The following is a 23,248-nucleotide window of genomic DNA, read 5'->3' as shown; positions in this document are numbered from 1 at the left end:
GTGGTTCAAAAAAGGTGACTCACCCAACTTTTACAAGCATAGGGATGGGCAATAAATGCTGGCCTTGCAAGTAATGTCCACATCCCATGAATGAGTAATATTTCCAGTTTGTTTTCTTTTATTCGTTCATGGGAGGTGAGCGTCGCTGGCAAGACCAACATTTAATGCCCATCCCTAATTGCCCCTGAGAAGATGGTGGTGAGATGCCTTCTTGAATTGCTGCAGTCCTTGTGGTATAGGTACACCCACAGAGCTCTTAGGGAGGGTGTTCCAGGATTTTGACCCAGCGACAGTGAAGGAATGGTGATATATGTCCAAGCCGGAATGGTGATATATGTCCAAGCTAGGATGGTGAGTTACTTGGAGGGGAACCTCCAGGTGGTGGTGTTCCCATCTATCTGTTGCCCTTGTCCTTCTAGGTGGTAGTGGTTGTGGGTTTGGAAGTTCTAAGGAGGCTTGGTGAATTTCTGCAGTGTATCTCGTAGATGGTACACACTGCTGCCACTGTACGTCAATGGTGGAGGGAGTGAATGTTTGTGGATGGAGTGTTTTGTGTTGCCTTGACAGGGTAGTTGAAATATTGGTTACAACTAGCTTTGGATTTAGTTGTTTTTTCTGCTTCCATCAGCAGTTTTTAATAATTAAGCTATTATAAAAAGGCATAACTGAGAAACACTAATCTTGCAGATACCTAGCACCGATGCCCCGCCCCCCACAATCCCACTTTTCTCTGCTCCTGCCCTAATGACAGTGATTATTTGGCATATAGTTCCAAGAGACATAATTCAAACTGGCTGCAAAGATTTTGCAAAAGAGCCTGTTTTGTTCTTTTGGTTCAAAGTCTTTCTTGACTCCTGGTTTGTGAACTCTGAGGGCTGAACATAATTCTTTCAGTTCTCTATTATAGCACCTCTTAGTGGTCATACTTCAATTATGAATGGAACATTTGGTGTCAGTAAGTTATTCAGTCCTGAGAAACATCACAGTCAAGCTTTGTGGTGTCTTTATTGGATGTTTGTCTGCACATGCACTTTCCAGCCGGTTTCATTGGTGCAGAAGCCTTGAATCATTTATCTTTGTCTCTCTATAGCTTTGGGATACTGAAAATGTTCCCTATTCTGACCCTTGGTGTAATTTTGCAATACAATAGGGGAAAGATATATGCATTTGTATAGGGATCATAATAGAAGAATATACTCTCTAAATTAATTATTTTATAAAATAAAACAAATCTTATTTGCATAAGGTATCTATAAAGCTAAATTAAATTAAAATGGTAGTTTTTGCTGGATGTAAATATTTTGATCTTTCACAGAATCAAATCCGTAGCTCAAGCAGCTTTTCATTTTATGAAATTGAGCATTAAAGTCACTTCAGAAGGCACTGAGTTAATAAGTTCACCAGGATGGATGCTGCGTGCAGTTTAAGTTATAGTTTTCTAATGCCTTGCTGGAAATAATTACATTTGTGATTTATCTTAAGGTTTTTAATTCTCTTGCAGGCTAGTGAGATTCTGCCAGAGAGCGTAGGAAATGCTCTGTATCTTCTGTCCCTGGATATGTCATTTCGTTTAAGCTATCTCAGCATTCATGAGTCCATCACTGTCTACTTAGAACAGGTTAGCCCGGAGAGTTACAAGATGTATAAGAGAGCCACAGAGGTGGCACGCTCGATGGAGTATACGTGTACTTTTATCAAGGAAGTTGAAGTGAAGGTAATTACTACTGCTGGTTTATTTATAAGGTCTGAGAACGTTTGTTGAAATTGACTTTTCTTTCAAAGAGCAAATCTTGCATCTTGTTCTTGTTTTCACACAGCAAGTAAGGCAATTGAATATTTTCATGTATTGCTCTAATTGAAAGGGTACATCAGGTTATTTGTTCTCGGACATTACATCATTGTGTGTTTTTGCAACTCTGTTACTTTCAAGCATTAATATATGTAATTTTCAGAAATTTAAACCCTATTTTAAATTAAAAAGAAATGTTTTTTGTACTTTTGCACCACTGTTCAGAAGAATGATGTAAGAGAGATGCTACCAGGCTTATGCCAATGTCATTTAATCTGGTTTGAGAGATATAGGAGAGTAACCTCTGATATTTTTCTTCTAACAATGCCCACTTTATGAACCATAAATGCTAAACTCTCTCAATTTTCTGTTTATAGTACATGCTATATTGATTTGCCATTGCTCAAGGGCACTCCTTGAGTTGATGTATTTGTGAAGTGGTATTTATTAGTATAAATTCTTGTTTAGTTTTTGAACAGAAATCTTCCTGCATGAAACTATGCTTTTTTTCAAAAAAGTTAGATAACTGTCAAATAAAGATAAATAATTTAAGAACCTGAAGAAAATATCAATGGCACAAGATTTGCATTTTGATATTAATTATATTATTATAGTCCGGATTTTGAAGAGACCTGTTTCAGATCTCCCACTCGAGACAGTTGCAGTCATATCATCATAAAGCAATTGCAGAATTGTGAAGAAGTTTCTTGAACATCCAAATCATTGTAGCACAGTCCATTTACTGAAATTGACTGTGTCAGATGCTTAGGTCAGGTCAATGAATGCAATGAAGATTCTCTGGTGTTATTCTTGATTTTTTTTTTGAATTGTCTGGCAACAAATACCATGTCAGAAGTTCCTCTGGAAGAGCTAAAGCCACAATGTATCTCAGCCACAGGGAGTAGGCGATTCAGGAGAGTGCATGTCTGCATTTTCCCTACGGTCAGCAAGAGGGAAATACCATGATAGTTTCCAGACTAGGGAAAACAAGGCTTGTGTGATAGCCCCCGAACTATTCACAATCTACCTGACGGTGGCTATTCACCTCATCAAAGGTCAACAGCCCTCTGAGTATTAAATACCGTCTAGACAGAAATGCCAAAACTAAACTGACCACCATAGATATTATGATCTACAGTTTGCGGATGACTACAGTGTTGTTGCCCACACTGCACCAGATTTGCAAGCCATTCTCGATTTCTTAAATTCTCCAGCCAAGAAACTCTGCCTGCCCTTGGATGTTGCCAAAATAAAACTCATAAATCAACCCAAACCTTGTCAGCCAAATAGTCCACCCCCCATATATGTTGAAGGAGAGACTCCGGAACATGTTGATCACTTCTTGTACCTCGGTAGTCACCTCACGCTACAGACATGATTGACGAGGAGATCCTTCATTGGATCAGCTGCATCAGTTCAACCTTTTACAAATTATGGTTGCAAGTGTTTGACAGCAAAGAACTCCACAATTGAGCAAAAGTCTTTGTATACAAAGTAGTTGTCGTTACCACGCTTCTGTACTGCAGCAAAAATCTAGATTGTGTATCAGCGACACCCAGGAGCGTTAAAGAAATTCTGTCAGCAGTACCTCTGCCACACCCTCCAGATTCGACGGGAGGATTATCAGACCAATGCTAGTGACCTTCTTGAAGCTAGGTCTACAGGCATTCAGGCAAAACTCATGGAAATTAGACTTAAGTAGACTGGCTAGTGTTTTAAGAACTGACCACTGTGTCCATATGGCTGGAAATAATCTACCCTGCCAGGTCTCCATTCTGAAATGGCCAATGTTCCAGGGCAGGACAAAGAAAAAGCTTCAAAGACACTCTGAAGCTCAACACCATTGACCTTAATGATTGGAAGGAGCTTGCTGCCAGTAGCTCGGAATTGCAACAACTTGTTCAGCAATCTGCATCATGCTTCGAGTCCCAACGCCTTAATGATGAGACAGAGCAGCCGTAAAGAAGAAAAGTGCTAACCCTGCACTCTGGATCCCACTTCCTTATGGGACGTCCTGCCCCCGTGCCCAAAGATCTGTGGGTTGAAAAAGAGTCCATTCAGTCACACACAGACCCATGGCAGAAACTTGTGACCCTGAATAGACGTCATCTCTAATCGAGGGAAGGATGATGATGACGAGTGTTACAATTTCTTTTTAAAGTCTTCATCAGTTGTAGCTACAATTTCTACGGCAAATACAGATACATTTTGAACTTAGCTCAACAAAAACCTGTGAATTGTTTGTTTTCAAAATAGTTAAGATTTCACATTAAAATAAGAATGCTATGCAACTGTTGAAACATTTACAGTTTGCTATATTTCACTGGTGCTTAATAAAAAGAGATTCCATTTTTTTGTCACTACAGAAAGGCCAGAGTACCCACGCACCATCATCATTGTACTGATGCCATTTGTAAATAATACAGCATTTTTTGGTGATGCAAAGTAATAGTTTGGCAACTTTTTGTTTTTTGGCATCTTCCATAGTTGAATAATAATGGTACCCTGATTTCAAATGCTGTCTTTAGTATATAGTATGTGGTTTACTTGATGTAAATATTTTTTGAATAGTGAAAAGAATCTTTGCCACCTAATTACACTTTTCTTTTTCTAGGGTGAAAGGAATCTTATGGACCTGATTGAGTTCGCAGACCAGGCTCTGACCAGCCTTCCCTATCATCAGCAGCTACAGCTGATCCAAAAATATATTGAAATCTGCTCAGAAATGTAAAGAATGGGATTTCTCATTGAGATTGCTCTTCCCCTAATGCAGAAACAGGATTATGTCAAGGACTAACAAAGCCACTTTTCTAAACACAGTTTCTCATCAATAGAACCCAAGCAATGTCACTTCTTTGATTCATTAGAATATGTTAAAGCTATCTTCTTGGAATAGTTTAGCAAATCAGATTCTTTTGTCTACACTGAAAATGAATGCGATTAGTTTGGTTACCTGTTGAAGGGATGGTGCACTCCAGTGTAGATTGTGAATGATCGTCCTTAAACATGTAGACCTTTAACTTTATTATTCCATTATGGGTGTCAATACAGTTTGCAACGTCTTTCTAAAAAAAAATCTATTCTATATCTATTGTTCAAAGTGAATGAATTATAAATTTTCTCAATTATTTTGAATACATTTTTGGCAGTAATTTAAGGTATGTGGTAGCATTAGTTATTTTACTGGATTAGTAATTTAGGAGCCTGGGCTAAGGATTTAGAGACATGAGTTCAAATCTCACCCTCACAGCAGAAGATTTTAAATTCAATTAATTAAATACAAAAATTGGAATAAAACACTACTATCAGTAGTAGTGCCTTTGGTATTACTGAATTGTCATTTTTTAAAAATCTTGCCTGGCTCACTAATGTCCTTTTTTTTAGGGAATCAAATCTGCTGTCATTACCAGGCCTGACATGTATGTGACTCCAGATCTACAACAATGTGATTGACTCTTAACTGTCCTCTGAAATGGCCTGGCAAACTATTCAGTTGCATCTAAGAAGGTGGCTCACCTTTTTCTCAGGGGAAAGAGGATGCATAAAAAAATGTTATTGATTCAGCTTCAAATTGCCATAACAGATCCTTGTTCCTTGCCCTAATTTTTGCTTATTTATTATCCTTAAGCTCTTAATACTATTCTGTCAGCAGAAAGGATAGATAGGTCCCTGATGATGCTACTTTGTGACCACTAGCAGTTGCGGTGGAGCAACCCAACTTCCTCCTGGTGTTCTCTTCGAGTCTCCGCTCCCCCACTCCCACCCCTCCAGTGGCTACCTGGCAATTTTACCTTGCTGATAAGTCAACATAATGTTTCAATTATTCAGATATTCTATGCTAAATCCAAATACCACGCCATATCTCCATTCAGCTAAAGGTTCTCAGAACTTTTTGTTGGCAATATGATGCTGAGACCAAGTTGGAAATGCTACTTGGAAAAATGTCTTTTGAACTATGTATACTTTTTTTTGCACAATTGTACAACTTGTATAAATAGCAGTTTTTATGTTCAATTAAAGTAGGCATATAAAAGGACCCTAATTTGCTGTCAAAATAGCTGTGAGGTTAATGGCATTTGCTATCATTTATGTGTAAACCGTGCAGCAACTTCAGCCAACAGGCAGAACATGTAGTTACCTCAAATATCCAAAATTTGTGTCCAATTTATGCCACTCTGCTGTTAGTCACATAAAAAAGGACTGTTTGCTATTTGCCTCACCATTGAAATGCACTTTACAATAAGTTAATTTTTTATCTATTTCAGTCTAGGTACACTTTTAATTGTATAATAAGTGTTAACTACTGCCAAATAACCTCTCTGACACTGAAACTTAATTGTTACAAATGTGGAGTATCATTCCTTCAGTTTTTAATTGCTAGATTTTAAAAACTTATAATTTGAAATTTTGAAAGCAAAATACTGCGGATGCTGGAAAAACTCAGCAGGTCTGGCAGCATCTGTTGAGAGAGAAATAGAGTTAACATTTCGAGTCCGTATGACTCGTCTTCAGTGCTGCCAGACCTGCTGAGTTTTTCCAGCAATTTTTGTTTTTATTTCAGATTTCCAGCATCCACAATGTTTGGCTTTCATTGTATTGAAATAATTATGCACTAATATTGAAAAAATGTTTGTTTTGAAATATTAGCAGCTGGCACGTTTTATTCTGGTCAGGAAGGAAATGTACTATGCTTGGGAAACTTTGAAGAATATTGTTGCTTTTTGTCTCCCCACAGTTCCAAATCTGTACAGGCCAGCCCAATACTTCAAGGAGAGAGTCAGAAAGTGTTCCTGAAATTTTTGTCTCATCCCTTGCCATCTATTAAAGTCGAGTCTTATCGCTGTTCTTTAAATCTTGTGAAGGTGAGCTAAAAACAACTTTGACCTGTTAACAACCTGTAGATTTTACTTTTACTAATATACTTATGCACTTAAGGGGAACCTAGGTAAGCACATGAGGGAGAAAGGAATGGAAGGATATATTGATTGGGTGAGATAAAGTAAAGGTGGGAGAATCCTCATGTGGAAGCATGAACATTCGTATAGACTTTTTGGGTTGAATGGCCTGTTATAAAATTCTGTGTAGTCTTCAATAATGTTGCATATTGGCTGAAGATGAGGCCAGGCAAGTTGAGGTGGGCACTGAGGCTGGGGAAAAGCAGGGGGTTTGGGTCGAGGCTGGACAGCGAGTAAACACATCACAAGCACACTGCCTATCAAACTGCAAGAGAGTCGAAGACTGATGGGTAAGGATGGTGAAGGTTGCTGGTGGAAGTCTCGGGCACTAAAGAACAGAGTCTGCTGGTCTGTGTTATGAAGGTAACTTGAGACTCAGTTCTGTGCTTATGTATCTTTGAGTTTGCTGTGGAGAATGAAGCAAGGAGCTATTGTGACCTCACATTATTTTAACCAGTGAGAGATATTAGAAAAACTGAACCAATAAGAGAGCTCAGCCATGAGTTTAACCTGAACCAATTAGGACATCTCAAGAACTTCACAGCCAAAGAATTACCTTTGAAATGTAATGGCTATTTTTGATGTAGCTGATTTGCACACAGGGAGCCCCGCAAGCAGGAGTGTGATAAATGAGCAAATAATCTTTTTCTGATGGTGGTGATTGAGGGACAAATGGTGGTCCAGAAGCCATAAAACCTCCCCTGCGTTTCCTCAGTGCAACATGATTTATTTTGCACCCACCTGTACAAGTAGATGAGCCTCACTTCTTATGATTCATTCAAAAGATGGTATTTTAACAGTATCGCATTCCACAATATTGCATTAAAGTGTCAGTCTAGTAAAGTCCTGGTGTGGGGCATGAACTCAAAACCTTTTAATTCAGTTGAAAGAACTAGCATTGCGCTAAGGTGAGATGAGCCTAAAGCTGCAACATGTTTAATGTAATATTAATATTGATTCTGTTCTATCAGAAGATGATTTTTCATGAAGGCAGCATAGTAATTTTGTGGGTAACCATTAAAGTTTTTCCCCAGTATATTGTGGAAATACCATTGGCTAGCAGATGTAGATCTTGGTCTTGAAACATTAATAATTTTTATTTACCTTTTTCTTATGAAGGATTGCTTAGGAATCCACAACGTTACCAAGCCAGTATCATCAGTTTCTCAAGGTGTTCATTTCCTTCTCCATCCTCGGGTTTTGTATGAAATATGCACATTTGGCCTACAGGACTCAACTGAACAGGTGGTTATTTAGATCATTAAATGATTATGTACAAAGTAGAAGGGTGATTTGGAGCGTGAATAAGCTATGACAAGAGGGGAATAGTAGAATGAGAGCACAGGAGGAGGCCATTCAACCCATCATACCTGTGCCAGCTCTTTGAAAGAGCTATCCATTTAGTCCCACCCCCTTGCCCTTTCCCCACTGTCTTAAATTTTTCCCCTTCAAGTATTTATCCAATTTCTTTTTGAAAGTTACTATTGAATCTGCTTCCAATATCCTTTGCAGGGAGTGCAAGCCACATCCTCATTATTTTCATCTTTCATCTGGTTCTTTTACCAGTTAACTTAATCTGTGTCCTCTGGCTATCAATCCTTCAGCGATTGGAAACAGTTTCTCCATATTTGCTCTACTAAAATCCTTCAAAACTTTGAACGCATCTATTAAAACTCCCCTGAACTTTGTTTGCTCAAAGAGCATAAGACATTTTTAAGAATTAGGAGCAGGGCTAGGCCATTCAGCATTTCAAGCCTGCTCCACCATTCGATAAGATCAAGGCGGATCTGATTATGCCCTCAACTCCATTTTCCTATCTACCCCCGATAACCCTTGACCCCCTTTGTAGGTCAAAACTCTGTCTGGCTCAGCCTTGAATATATTTAATGACCCAGTCTCTACTATTCTCGAGTAGAGAATTACAAAGATTAACAACCCTCTCAAGAGAAAAAAATTCTTCTCAACTCAGTGATAAATGGGAGACCTCTTGTTCTGAAACTGTGTTCCCAGTTCTAGATTCCCACATTTAAAAAGCAGCTGGATCTGCACCTAAAGTGCTGTAACCTGCAAGTTTACGGACCAGTGCTGGAAGGTGGGTTAAAATGGGCAGCTAGTTTTTTTTATTTTTCAGCTGGCGCAGACACGATGAGCTGAATGGCCTCTTTCTGTGTTGTAACTTTCCTATGGTTCTATGAAGGGAAACATCCTCTCAGTATCTACCTTGTCAAGCCCCCTCAGGATTTTAAATCTTTCAATAAAATCACCTCTTATTCTTCTAAACTCCAATGAGTACAGGCCCAGCCTTTCCTCATAAGAGAACCTCGTCATTCCAGGTAAATACCCTAAGGTGAACAATCCCAGCTTCTTCAGTCTCTCCATGTAATTAAAGTCCCATATAGACTCATAGACGTTTACAGCACAGAAGGAGGCCATTTGGCCCATCGTGTCCATGCCGATTAACAAAGATCTGACTACACTAATCCCATTTTCTAGCGCTTGGCCCATAGCCCTGGAGGCTATGGCAATGCAAGTGAATATATAAATACTTAAATATTATGAGAATTTCTGACTCAACCACCCTTGCAGGCAGAAAGTTCAGACACCCACCACCCTCTGGGTGAAAAATTTCTCCTCAACTCCCGTCTTAGCCTTCTACCTCTTACCTTAAACCTATGCCCCCTGGTTATTGACTCCGCTACTAATGGAAAAAGTGCCTTCCTGTCCACCCTGTCTATACCCCTCATAATCTTATATACCTCAATCTGGCCCCCCTCTCAACCTTCGCTGCTCCAAGGAAAACAGCCCCAGCCTATCCAATCTTTCCTCATAGCTCAGACTGTCCAGCTCAAGCAGGATCCTGGTAACTCTCCTCTGCACACACTCACATCCTTCCTATAAGGTGGTGACCAGAATTGCATGCAGTACTCCAGTTGTGGCCTAACCAGCATTTTACACAGTTCCAGTATAACCTCCCTGCTCTTGTATTCTATGCCGCGGCTAATAAAGGCAATTATTCCACATGCTTCTTAACCACCTTATCTACCTGCCCTGCTACCTTTAGGGATCAGTGGATATGCACACCAAAGTCCCTCTGATCTTTAGTAATTTCAAGGTTCCTGCCATTCATAGTGTAATTCTTTGCATTGTTAGCCCTCCCCAAGTGCGTTACCTCACACTTTTCGGGGTTGAATTCCATTTGCCACTGCTCTGCCCACCTGACCAGTCCATTCATATCATCCTGCAGTTTATGGCTATCCTCCTCACTATTTACCACTCTACCAATTTTCGTGTCATCCACGAACTTCTTGATCATACCCCCTACATTTAAGTCTAAATCATCTATATACACCACAAACAGCAAGGGCCCCAGCACCGAGCCCTGCGGAACCCCACTGGAAATAGACTTCCAGTCACAGAAACATTCCTCTGCCATCACCCTCTGCTTCTTGCCCCTCAGCCAATTTTCTAATGCTATTCTGATACATCTATTCTGCGTCTTCCCTAAGGCCTTGACAACCTTTCCAATGTGGTGCCCAGAATTAGACACACTACTTCAGCTGGTATCCGACCATTGATTTATAAAGTTCTAGTATAACTCCCTTGCTTTTGTACTCTATGGGGAGGTGGGGTGGACTTTCAAAGGCAAAGGAGAGGAAGGTTTGGGTATGTGCAGGGAGTTAAATCCCCTAAAAGTAATAAAAGCAAAATACTGCAGATGCTGGCAATCTGAAACAAAAACAAAAATACCTGGAAAAACTCAGCAGGTCTGACAGCATCTGCGGAGAGGAGTACAGTTGACGTTTCGAGTCCGTATGACTCTTCATCAGAACTAAGGAAATAGAGAAATGAGGTGAAATATAAGCTGGTAGAGGGGGGTGGGACAGGTAGAGCTGAATAGGAGGCCAGTGATAGGTGGAAGCAAAGAAGAGATTGCCAAAGATGTCATCGACAAAAGGACAAAGGGGTGTTTACGGTAGTGCTATTATCTAAGGAATGTGCTATGGGGGTTGCAAGCAGGACAAACTAGTGGCAGATGGCCCTAGTGGGGGTGAGGTGAGGGGGAAGGGATCGAAATGGGCTATAAGGTGGAGATAAAACAATAGATTGAAATAAATTTAAAAATCGGTGGGAAAGAAAAATATATTTTTTAAACTATTGGAAAAAGGGGGATGGGAAAGGGGGTGGAGATGGAGGAGAGAGTTCATGTTCTGAAATTGTTGAACTCAATATTAAGCCCGGAAGGCTGTAAAATGCCTAGCTGGAAGAGGAGGTGCTGTTCCTCCAGTTTGCGTTGAGCTTCACTGGAACATTGCAGCAGGCCAAGGACGGACATGTGGGCATGAGAGCAGTGTGGTGTGTTGAAATGGCAAGCGACAGGGAGATCTGGGTCATGCTTGTGGACAGACCGAAGGTGTTTTGCAAAACGGTCACCCAGTCTGCGCTTGGCCTCTCCAATGTAGAGGAGACCGCATTGGGAGCAGCAAATGCAGTAGACTAAATTGAGGAAAGTGCAAGTGAAGCGCTGCTTCACTTGAAAGGAGTGTTTGAGCCCTTGGACGGTGAGCAGGGGAGAAGTAAAGGGGCAGGTGTGACTAGGCACTTTACAGCCTTTCGAACTTAATATTGAGTTCAACAATTTCAGATCATGAACCCTCTCCTCCATCCCCATCCCCTTTCCGATCCCCCTTTTTCCAATAATTTAAAAGATGTATTTTTCTTTTCCCACCTATTTTTAAATTTATTTTGATCTATTGTTTTATCTCCACCTTTTAGCCCATTTCAATCCCTTCCCCCCACCCCACCCCCACTAGGACCATTTGCCACTAGCCTGTCCTGCTTGCTACCCTAATGTCTCCATTAGCACATCCCTTAGATAATATCACCACCATCAACACCCCTTTGTCCTTTTGTTTATGACATCTTTAGCAATCTCTTCTTTGCCTCTACCTATCACTGGCCCCTTATTCAGCTCTACCAGTCCCACCCCCCTCTACCAGCTTATATTTCACCTCATTTCTTTATTTCCTTAGTTCTGATGAAGAGTCATATGGACTTGAAACGTCAACTGTATTCCTCTCCGCAGGTGCTGCCAGACCTGCTGAGTTTTTCCAGGTATTTTTGTTTTGCCCTTAAAAGTAATGTTGGGTCGGGACCCTGTTGGTTTTCACGGCCAACAGGGAACACTCCCTCCCTCCTCTCCCTGCGCAACTGTTGGGTAAGGCATTTCGATATTCTACTAAGCAATTAAGTTCTATTTTAACCTAGGCTTCTAGATTTAACAGGCACGGACTCATTTCCTGAGCTGGTTGGAACTTGCCAGGGTCACCGTGGCGAGTGCACAGCAGGGAATACTTCTTCAGTAAAACAGGCAGGCTGAAAACCTATGTTCTGTGAAACTGCAGAGCTCCAGCCATGGTCAGGTGAGAGGCTGTTCACAGCACACCTCAGAGTACTTTCAGTGCTTGACAGATGATTGTCAACCTCTGGAAGTCACTTCACCTGTCTAGGACTTCTCTCATTCAACTACACTTCCCTGCTGTCAGCCTTCACCATGTCATGGAGAAGCTTATAAGGTTACATCTTGCACCTCTGATGAAGAGCAACAGCTGAAACCAACAGCAGGAAAAATGCCAGAACTCGCTGCCTTCTCAGCCACATGTTGCTCCATAGGACAGAGCAGCAATCTAGCTCGAAAGAGATGAGACCCCCATCGTGAGATGTCCAGTTGGCTCTCTTGACATGTATGAGCTCTGGTGCCTCAGGAGGCTCAGATTTTCACAGCAGGTCGTTTCTGACATCTGTAGCCTCTTGATACAAAATCTCTTCCTCAGTGGACCTGGTGGACTTAGCCCATCCAGGTGCCTGTCATTGGAGGGCCAACATCCCCCACCCCAGGTGTCTGCCTATCCCTTAAGTTGTGTGTTCTCTTCTGCAAGGAGAGGAAGCAGAGAGTTATAAGTGTTAGTTATGGCTTGTGTGGACAGTAGGGAAGGAACAATATTTGTGGAGGGCAACTGTGTGATATGAGTTTGAGAAAGCAATAGTCTGAGTGTTGAGATGGGGATATGAGGTGCCTGGAGAGAGAGGAATGAGTGGAGCTACAAGGTGTGTTGTCCTGATAAGTACTGTGCAAGGCAATGCTGGGAAAATTGGAGTGTGGGGCTTTGCACATGAATGTGTTATTCCACTCACCTTAACCACACTCTTGAGATCCTTGATAAGAGCTTAAGAAATAGTGGTTAAGCCATTTGGCTCCTCGAGTCATTCAATGGGATCATGGCTGATCTGATGGTGGCCTTGCTCCACTTCCCCCATAGCTTTTGACTCTCTTGTACATCAAAAATCTGTTTAACAGACAAATCCTCATGGTACACTGTTTCCAGGTTGGAGGGACTAGACTTCCCTTGGTTCCTTCCAACCACGTCTGCCAGCTCTTTCGGCAAGGCTACCCTCTCCCTTCCAGCCTTGGGAAAGATCACCTCACTATACTTCCTCGGATCCTTAAGCAGCACCTCCATGTAAGGGTGTGAGACCCAGAGAACAATTTCCCAGGTCTCCACTTCAATCCTGTGGTTGCTGCACCCTCAGAAATCCATGTGCAGGTGAGCCCTTGTAACCAGTGCCGTGGTGCCTTTAGTTAGAAATCCTTCCTCTGACAAATCCAGCACATGAGATCCGCCTGCCCTCCCTAAATGTTGGGAACTAGGAAGCGGTTCTCTATTGTATTATGAGCCTGATATTTTTCATAATAGTTATATTTATCAGGTCAGTCTGGAAACATATTGATCGAGGACTGGAAAATGAGATCGTAATTGGTTGTATCACCCGAATGTAGAGGAATTTAAAATGAAAGAGCCAGAAGTTGAGGGGAACCTATTTCTGATTTTAAAGAAATTCTATTTCCACAGGAGAGATATTTAATTATTGATAGAATCAGGATGGGGGTATAAAGATTTTTTCATAATTGATTACTGCTAAGCTTTTTAAGAGAAGATTAATTTATTGATGTTTTGTGACCCTGAATGAAAAGGTTAAGAGTAACCATTGCAAAAGTAAAACCTGAAGATTAGAACTGAAAATGCACAGGGGATGTGTTGGCATGTGAAAAGAGAGAAGATTGCCTAAGATCTTTGCAGCATTAATCTATTTTTTCATTATTTTCTGTTTTTAATTACACGTTCCCTGAATTAGCAGTATTACTGTATATTTTCCAAGTAGGCCATGGAGTCAAATTAGACCGTAAACCAGTTTTCAATTATTTATTCATCTTTTTATTGATTTGATTTGCATGAGGAAGAGTTTACAACAGCATTCATTTATATATCGCCTTCAATAGAGCACAATGTTCAAAGGTGCTCCACGGTCTAGGGTCAAACCTGAGCAGGAGCACGAGTGAGAAGGAAGTTTCTATGTGTGGGATCCATTTAGACAGATGTTGACAACACCCAGCTTTACTTGCACCCTAGCTACCTTTGTTCTCCAAATATTTAGTGACTATTGAATTTTAGATGAGCAAAAGCTTGTTACTGCTCATCATTAGCAACACCAAACTCATGCTATTCTGTTTCCACCAAACATTCAGCACCTTTAGATCCTATTCCATTTCTCTCCCCGGTTTCCTGGTAATACACAACTTCAATTTCTGTCCCTGGGCCAAATTTTAAACTCCATGTCCTTGCCCCCATTAAAAAAAAATCAAGTATTTCCATAGCATCTCTTGACTGCTTTTGCCTTTCCTCTACTTCCACAGAAAGTATTAGCCTTACCCCAGATAATGCCACACTCATTTCTTCCAATGCTATCCTTGTTACCCTTTCGAGTTGTATCCTTTACAAATTGAAACTCGTGCAACATGCCACACCTGCAACCTGTTTCACATTAAGCTGAGCTGTTTTATTTCACCCTGATTCCTGCTAACTTTGACTCCCAATCTGCAAGCACATTGACGTCAAAATCTTTGTCCTCTTCTGTAGGTGCCTTTGTGACTTTACCCCTCTACATCTCTGTATGTTCTGTAGCTTTATGTTCCAGCATGTGCACTCCCTTCTGTGTTTGGCTTCCTTTGAATCCCACCTGCTATTTAGCCTTTGCTGCCGAACCTTCCTCTTGCTCTAGAAAATCAACCTTAAACCCCTCCAATTTGTCATATCTTTCCCTTTCCTCAGAAGTTTTCTCAAATCTATCTTGTTGATCTTACCTTATCCTGGATTTCTTGGTTCATTTGCTGAAGATGTGGAGATTTTTAAAAAATTACCTTTAACAACTGGTGTTTCTCTTGTCCTGCAGGTGAACAGTGCAGCAAAGGAAATCCTCATTTACTTAATGCAGAGTCGCCTGGTTATGAGCACTTTAAGCTGGAATAAGTTTATTGAAGCTTTATATCCTGTGATTCCAGTTCTGCAGGTAAGTTTAACTATATAATTGTGAAGCAGCAATTTTAGGCTTTTGCAGAAAATATGCCACTCTGGTTCAATTTTGATTGGGATGCAAATATTAGGATAGGAAACAGTTAAGAGTCAACTAGTGATTTACTGAGTAATTAGAGCTAACTTAGTTAAGCACATCACTGGGTACATAAATGGCTGACCAAATAGAACAGAAGAAGAAAAGAACTTTCGGGAAATTTACCTACAAGGGTGTTGACCTGGATCAGCTCCTCAACATATCGTATGAACAGCTGATGCAGTTGTATTGTGCCTGTCAGTGTAGGCGTTTGAACAGAGGTCTTCGCAGCAAACAGCAATTCCTCCTGAAAAGGCTGCGCAAGACGAAAAAGGAAGCTCCTCCAATGAAGAAACCAGAGGTTGTCAAGACTCATCTTTGGGATATAGTTATCCTCCCAGAGATGGTCGGCAGCATGGTTGGTCTGTACAATGGGGAAACCTTTAACCAGGTCGAAATGATTGGCTATTATCTTGGAGAGTTCTTCATCACCTACAAGCCTGTCAAGCATGGCAGACCTGGTATTGGTGCCACTCTCTCCTCCAGGTTCATCTCTCTGAAGTAAACCGCTTACGATGGAAATGTTGCGTAAATAAAATTAATTCCAGTTTAAAAAAAAGGGGAAACAGGTGGTCATCTGGAAATGGAGTTTTATGCCAGTGAGAGTAAAGCTCTATGTGGAAGATGTCAAGATTATGTTTTTGTTTTTATTACCTACTAGCCATTGGAGTTTTGCAGTGGTAGCAGAGGATGGTTTCTGCTCGCAAGTAAAGGATTGGAAACTAAGCTGTCTTCAGACAAAAGACTGTATTTGGAGTTAACTTTAAGAGATGAGTGGCTTGGAGCCACTTTGGAAAATGGCTGAAGCAAAATGTAGAGCGTTGGGTATGATTACCCACTGACGTTTGAGTGTCAACCTGATGAGCAATGGAAAAATGAAGTAACCATATGGACGTGAGTTATGTCCTTGCCAAAGAAAAATATAAGGGATGACTTTGGTACTTTTGCTACTGTTGGAAAGCAAATTAAATGCCAAGTACTTTGAGTTGGAGCCGAACATTTGGACATCGATGAAGGATTTGATTTATCAGTAGGTTGACTTAAGTGCCTATGAGGCGTGGGCAGATTTTTGACAAGTTTAGAAAGTTGGAGGATGATTCCATAGAAGGTTACATAATGGAATTCAGTAGACTATATGCAAGATTGTGGAACTTCTAGATGGAATTTTTGCAATTAGTACTGGCATTTAAGTTATTAGACTGTACTAAAGTATTGAATATGGATAGACTTCTAGCTTTGATGGGAGTTAAATTTGTGGAAAGACACACACTGCCAGAGCAAATGTCAGAAGCTCCTAAAAATTTCTCGGAAAACATTCCTTTCCAGTAGCATTCATGGCGCAAGTGGGCCATTTGGCGATAAGACAGAAAATGGAAGATACAATGTTATTGGGGTGGCAAGACCGTCTAGATGCAGGACGCAAGGGTTAGTACGAAAGGAGATTTGTGACTAGAAACAATGAGGGCAGAAACACCTTTGACAATTATTGCAGGACAAACAAATTGGAGACTTATAATAGAAGAATGAACCCCAGAAATGACCAGGGTGTGATCAATCGGTGTTTTAGGTGTGATTTGAAATATCATTATGCAATAAACTGCCCTAAATTGTATAATAAGGTGTTCGAAATTAAACATGAGGCAGACGACTCTGAGGAAGATGATATAAAGGGCTGATTTACTTTAGCAAAGGTCAGTGACTAGAGGGCATAGATTTAAAGTGATTGGTTGAAAGATTAGGGGAGATGAGAAAAGATTTTTTTTAACCGAGAGGGTTTTTTGGGCCTGGAACTCGCTGCCTGTAAGGGTAATAAAGGCAGAAACCCTTAACCTGTTTAAAAGGTGTCTGGATATGCACTTGAAGTGCCATAACCTGCAGGGCTGCAGACAAATGCTGGAAAGTGGCATTAGGCTGGATGGCTCATTTTCTGGCTGGCAGAGATGATGGGCTAAGTGGCCTCTTCATGTGCTGTAAACTTTCTGTGATTCTGTTCTATGAGAATATCGATCAAAGAAAGGACATTGTGTTAGTTAGAAGAACATGTGAACATACGAATTAGGTGCAGAACTAGGCCACTTGGCCCCTCGAGCCTGCTCTGCCATTCAAGAAGATCATGGCTGATCTGATTGTAACCTCAACCCCATATTCCTGCCTACCCCTGATAATCTTTCATCCCCTTGGTAATCTAGAATCTATCTAGCTCTGTCTTAAAAATATTTTAAGATTCTGCTTTCACTGCGCTTTGAGGAAGAGAGCTCCAAAGACTCACCACTCTCTGAGGAAAAATGTTTCTTCATCTGTCTTAAATGAGTGACCCCTTATTTTTAAACAGTGATCCCTAGTTCTAGATTCTCCCACAAGAGGAAACATCCTCTCCACATCCACCCTGTCAAGACTCCTCAGGATCTTACATATTTCAATCAAATCGCCTCACACTCTTCTAAATTCCTTTGGATACAAGCCTAATCTGTCCAACCTTTCTTTATAAGGCAACCCGTCCATTCCTGGTATTAGTCTAGTAAACCTTCTCTGAACTGTTTCTAACACATTAATATCTTAAATAAGGAGACCATTACTGTACACAGTACTCCAGATGTAGCCTCACCAGTGCCCTGTACAACTGAAGCATAACCTCTATTTTTGTAACCAAATGCCCTCTCAGTAAATGATAACATTCTATTAGCTTCCCTAATTACCTGCTGTACCCACATATTAGTCTTTTGTGATCCATGCACTAGGGCACCCAGATCCCTCTGACTCTCAGAGCTCTGCAATCTCTCACCATTTAGATAATAAACCTTTTTTTTCTCGCTGCCAAAATGAAGACTTTCACACTTGCCCACACTCTACTCCATTTGCCAGATCTTTGCCCACTCACTTAACCTATGTATGTCACTTTGTAGCCTCCTTATATCCTCTTCACAATTTACTTTCCTACCTATCTTTGTGTCATCAGCAAATTTAGCAACCATTCCTTCAGTCCCTTCATCCAAGTCATTTATATAAATTGTAAAAAAGTTGAGGCCCCAGCACTGATCCCTGTTGCACACCACTCATCACATCCTGCCAACCAGAAAAAGACACATTTATGCTAACTTTCTGCTTCCTGTTAGCTAGTTAATTTTCTATCTATGCCAATACGTTGCCCCTATACCAGGAGCTTTTATTTTCCGCAATAACCTTTGATGTGGCACTTTATCAAATGCCTTCTGGAAATCTAAGTACAGGAAGTTCACCAGGTCCTCTTTATCCACAGCACATGTGACTCCTTCAAAAAACTCCAATAAATTGGTTAAACATGATTTCCCATTCACAACACCATGTTGATTCTGCCCGGTTGCTTTGAATTTTTCTAAGTGACCTGTTTTAATGTCTTTAATAATAGCTTCTAGAATTTTCCCTATGACAGAAGTTAGGTTAACTGGCCTAGAGTTTCCTGATTTCTGTCTCCCTCCCTTTTTGAATAAAGGAGTTACGTTTGCTATTTTCCGATCTGTGAAACCTTCTGCGAATCTAGGGAATTTTGTAAAATTAAAACCAAGGCGTCAATTATCTCACTAGCTGCCACTTTCAAGACCTTAGGGTGAAGTCCATCTGGACCTGGAGAATTGTCAGCATGCAGCTCCAACAATTGCTCAATACCACTTCCCCAGTGATTGTAATTTTCCCAAGTTCCTCCCTCCCTTCCATTTCCTGATTTACAGCTATTTCCGGGATGTTACTTGTGTCCTCTATAGTGAAGACCGAAGTAAAATATCTGTTTAATTCATCCACCATCTCCTCACTTTCCATTATCAATTCCCCAGATGCACTGTGTATAGAACCAATGCTTACTTTGTTAACTCTTATTTAAATTTCTATAGAAACTCTTACTATCTGTCTTTATATTACTAGATAGCTTTCTCTCATACTCTAACTTTTTCCTCCTTATTAATCTTTTTGTCAATCTTTGCTGTTCTTTATATTCTTAACAATCTTCTGATCTGCCACCCATCTTTGTGTACTTATATGCTTTTTCTTTAAATTTGATACTGTCTTTAACTTTTTTAGTTAACCACGGATGTTGGACCCTCCGCTTGGAATTTTTCTTTCTCATTGGAATGTACATATTCTGTGTATTCTGAAGTATCCTGTGTAGTTACAATTAGGGGGCTTGTACATCACTCCGACAAGTGACTTCTTGCTTTTATCATTTCTTATCTCAACCTGCACCACTTCTACACCTGGTTTCCTGAACCGAGGTTATCCCTCTAGTGTGTTAATACCATCATTAATTAGCAGAACCACCTCTCCACCTTTCCCTAACTTCCTGTCCTTCCTAAATGTCACTACCCTTCAATATTCAGGTCCCAATCTATGTCATCCTGTAGCCATGCCTCTGTTGGCTATCAGACCGTACTTATTTATTTCTATTTGCGCTATCAGTTCATCTGTTTTGTTTTGAATGCTACGTGTGTTTAGATACAGAGCCTTTAGTTTTGTCCCATTTTTTAGTGTCTAGGTGATGAATGTGTTGGTTGCAGAGCTCTTCAGTTGTGTGCTGCTAGATGGTGGATGCACGTCTGGTGTGTGTAATAGACTGGCTAAAGTGCTACCTAGATGCCTTAAGTGACATCAACCCGAACAAGGTTAAGGAATTTGAGAGTTCCATCAGGTTCAGATTTGGGGATGATAGCACACTAAAATCTTTAAGAAGAGTGATGATTCCATGTAAGATAGCTGGAGTCAATAATTTTATCAACACGGGCGTAGTGTTCAGTGAAATACCATAACTGTTGAGCAAGCCGTCGATTTTTGAAAAAGGCAAATGAAACTGGACATAGAAAACAACAAGGCCATTGTATTTGGAAAACCTGTGGATTTACTGTTTACACAATCTAGGCACTATTGTATTCCTTTAATGAAACCTAACTTTTTCTACTAAGGAGATTAAAGAACTGATATTAGCATCAGGGGATAGGAATTTTGAAGACAAAAAGCTAATTGTGTTAAAGTTGCGATGGCAATTTGCCCATCCCTCTTCCCAAAGGTTAAAAATTTTGCTAAAGGATGGAGTGTACACTGAATTTATAGAGGAGGTAAGCGTGGGTGTGATATTTGTACAAAGTACAGAAGGACACTGCTGCGGCCCATAGTGAGTCTACCTTTGATGAGGGATTTCAATGAAGTTGTGGCTATGGATTTAAAGGTGTGGGATAAAAAAAAATTCATTTTACATTTCGTAGATTTAGCCAGTCAACTAGGTTTAACTAGTCGACAAACATACATAGTAAAGAAAATAATTGTGGATCAGGTAATGGATAAGTGGATATGGACCGGACTAGGGCCACCAGCAAAGTTCCTCACTGATATTGGGGGGAATTTGCTTACGATGAATCTCGGGATATGTGCGAAAACACGAATATAATAGTTATGCATAGGACAACAGAGGAATCATGCAGTGATAGATGAGCTGCTTCATAAAATTTTGGCAGATAAACCAAGCTGTAAATTAACAACTGTAAATTAAATTTGTCCTGTGTCCAAGACCTCTTTGTCAAATTTCTCCTTAGCTCCCACCTACCCTTGACCTTCTATTTTGCTCCACCTAGACAGTATAAAATCATCACATTTCTACTTCTCTTTAACTTTGTTTCTCTCTCCACAGATGCTGCCAAATCTGTTGAATTTTGCCAGCATTTTCTGATTTTATTTCAGATTTCCAGCATTTGCAGTATTTTGCTTTTAATGTAATTAAGTTGTAAATTTACGTCTGCCCGAGCATGGGCTGTCCATGCCAAGATTTCACTGCAGATGGCTGGGGGCTATAGTTCATATCAATTGGTTTTAAGCAGGAATCCAAAAATTCCTTCAGCCCTTATTGATCATCCTCCAGCTTGGGAGGGAACGATGATGAGCTCAACTTTTTGAGAATTTGAATGCACTGCACACGGGCAGAAGAGCATTCCTTAAAGCTGAAGTTTCAGGAAGAATTCAGTGAGCCTTAAGACAGAATGTACGGCCATTGGAAATTATTTTCAGTCAGATAGATGGTGTACTACAAAAGAGAAGGACTTAATGAGCGAAATGGCCTGGGAAAGGTTATTGGTAAAGATGGTAAAATTAATTTTACAGCATGGGAACCAGACTATTCAGGTACACTCATCGAGGTTAGTTGCCATGGATTGCAAATTTGTGGGTCCAGAAAGGGTTTTCAAAAGTACTTCTCATACCCACATGTTGCATAATTATAAGGACCAGATTGCTGCAATCGACAGGATGTCTGAAGATGGGGACAGTAATTTAGGTGAGCAAGGTAATGTGATTTGTCCCAAAGGACAACTGCCTAAAGCTGGCACTAAAGTTACATAGTTGCCAGAAGAGGCTAGTCAATGGAGGGATGCAATGATTGTAGGTAGAGCAGGGAAGGCCACCGGAAAATATAAAAACTGGTTAAGTGTATAAGATAGGGGGCAGGAGGTTAGGACCATGGATTGGAAACGTGAAGTACAAAAATGGGAGACACGAAAACGTGAGTTTGGGCAGTCGGTCTGGGAGTGAATGTGCCCCTAGGAAGAGATCACAAACTGTTGAAAGAACATCTGTTAATAGGAGGGTGAGATGAAACAGTGGCAGTCCAGAATGAGACAAATGGCAGGATAGAGGACATAGTGTAATAAGGTCAAGAAATACGGCACAGCCTAGGAATGCTGTCCGCGTGATCGAGAAGTCTTAGTGGCTTCCAGCAATTAGAAGACAAATTAATAAAAGATGACACAGCAAGAATCACACACCTAGAGAGAATTTGGTGTGAACACAGAGATGCCAGATAGGGGACAACCGACCTCTCATAGATGGATATGCACGGAAAAGATGCTTTCTGGTGGCACTTATGAAACTAAAGCCAGGCTAGTGGCACAAGGTTTGAAGAAAAATTGGGTGACCAAAATATAAGAGTAGATTTGCCTATGGCAGGAAAGGTCATTTTGAAGATCATCTTGGCTCTGTTAGCTGTAAATTCTTGGGAATGCCAATCAATTGATAGTAAAGCTGCTTTTTTTGCAGTGAGACCAGCTTCAAAGGGAAGTTCTACCCTGCCCTTCGAAAGAGGCGCCAAATGCAGAAGGGACACTCTGGAAATTAAATGCGTATACGGTTTAAATTACGCCTCCAGAGCTTGGTATTTCTCAGTGAGGTTAGTTTTACTAAAATTGGGCTGCATGCAGTTGAAAGCTGACTTACTGGCACCATGGAGGGAAATTTTCAGGCATCTTCATGATACGTGTCGACGATTTTTTGTGGGGTGACAGTAGCAAATTTGAAAAGATTGTCATTAATGGGCTTAGAACAGAGTTCAAAATTGGAAGTCAGGCTTCTGGGGCATTTTAAATAAGTCAGATTGGGAATCAGGCACAGTGGATCGAATATCATCCTATTTAGAAAATGTAAATCAGATCGCAATTAGTTGTGGTAGGGCCTCACAAAAAGATACAGTGGCTTCTAAAACTGAAAGAGGAATTCAGAAGTCATATGGACTCAATGTTAACTGTATTCCTCTCTGCAGATGCTGTCAGATCTGCTGAGTTTTTCCAGGTATTTTTAATTTTGTTTTTGTTTTTAATTCAGAAGTCTAATTGGGCGACTGAATTGGCTCAGCAAACAAACAAGGCCTGTGTCAGTTTTGATATTTTAGAATTGAGAATTGAAGATTGAAGAAATTATTTGGGCAAACAAAATATTGAAAAAACTAAAAGTGAAGCATTGTGTCTTGAAACTCCCCTTCGTGTGATGCTAGGAATATGAAACTAATTGTTTTAGTGACTTGTCTTATGCAAATCTATGTGATGGGTTTTCAAGTGCAGGAGGATTTATAGTATTTCTCATGGTAGGGCGAAGGGGTACCTGTTGCCTTTTGGTATGGGAAGCTTAAAAGATATGGAGAGAAGTAGAGTGCTTCAGCAGCAGAAACTCTCGCCCTTGTTGAGGCAGTAGATATGGCATTCTTCAATATGAAGGTAGTAGA

At 40.6% G+C, this 23,248-nt stretch overlaps 1 protein-coding gene and 1 pseudogene across 2 annotated transcripts in view; both read left to right on the top strand.

The window, feature by feature from the left end:
- rttn (rotatin) overlaps window positions 1–23,248 on the top strand; it is a 213,179-nt gene that overhangs the window by 65,665 nt on the left and 124,266 nt on the right. For both annotated transcript variants that reach the window (XM_078540041.1, XM_078540040.1), the window contains exons 13-17: window positions 1,502–1,714; window positions 4,404–4,516; window positions 6,525–6,651; window positions 7,864–7,989; window positions 15,031–15,147. In XM_078540041.1, the coding sequence (XP_078396167.1) occupies window positions 1,502–1,714; window positions 4,404–4,516; window positions 6,525–6,651; window positions 7,864–7,989; window positions 15,031–15,147 (696 nt within the window). The remainder of the gene's footprint in view (window positions 1–1,501; window positions 1,715–4,403; window positions 4,517–6,524; window positions 6,652–7,863; window positions 7,990–15,030; window positions 15,148–23,248) is intronic.
- Window positions 15,323–15,751, top strand: LOC144679547 (small ribosomal subunit protein uS19 pseudogene; annotated as a pseudogene).

The sequence above is a fragment of the Cetorhinus maximus genome, chromosome 4 (assembly GCF_964194155.1).
Source record: "Cetorhinus maximus chromosome 4, sCetMax3.hap1.1, whole genome shotgun sequence".
NCBI lineage: Eukaryota > Metazoa > Chordata > Chondrichthyes > Lamniformes > Cetorhinidae > Cetorhinus > Cetorhinus maximus.
Note: the sequence above shows the minus strand (reverse complement) of the source record. Positions and strands in the feature narration are given on the sequence as shown.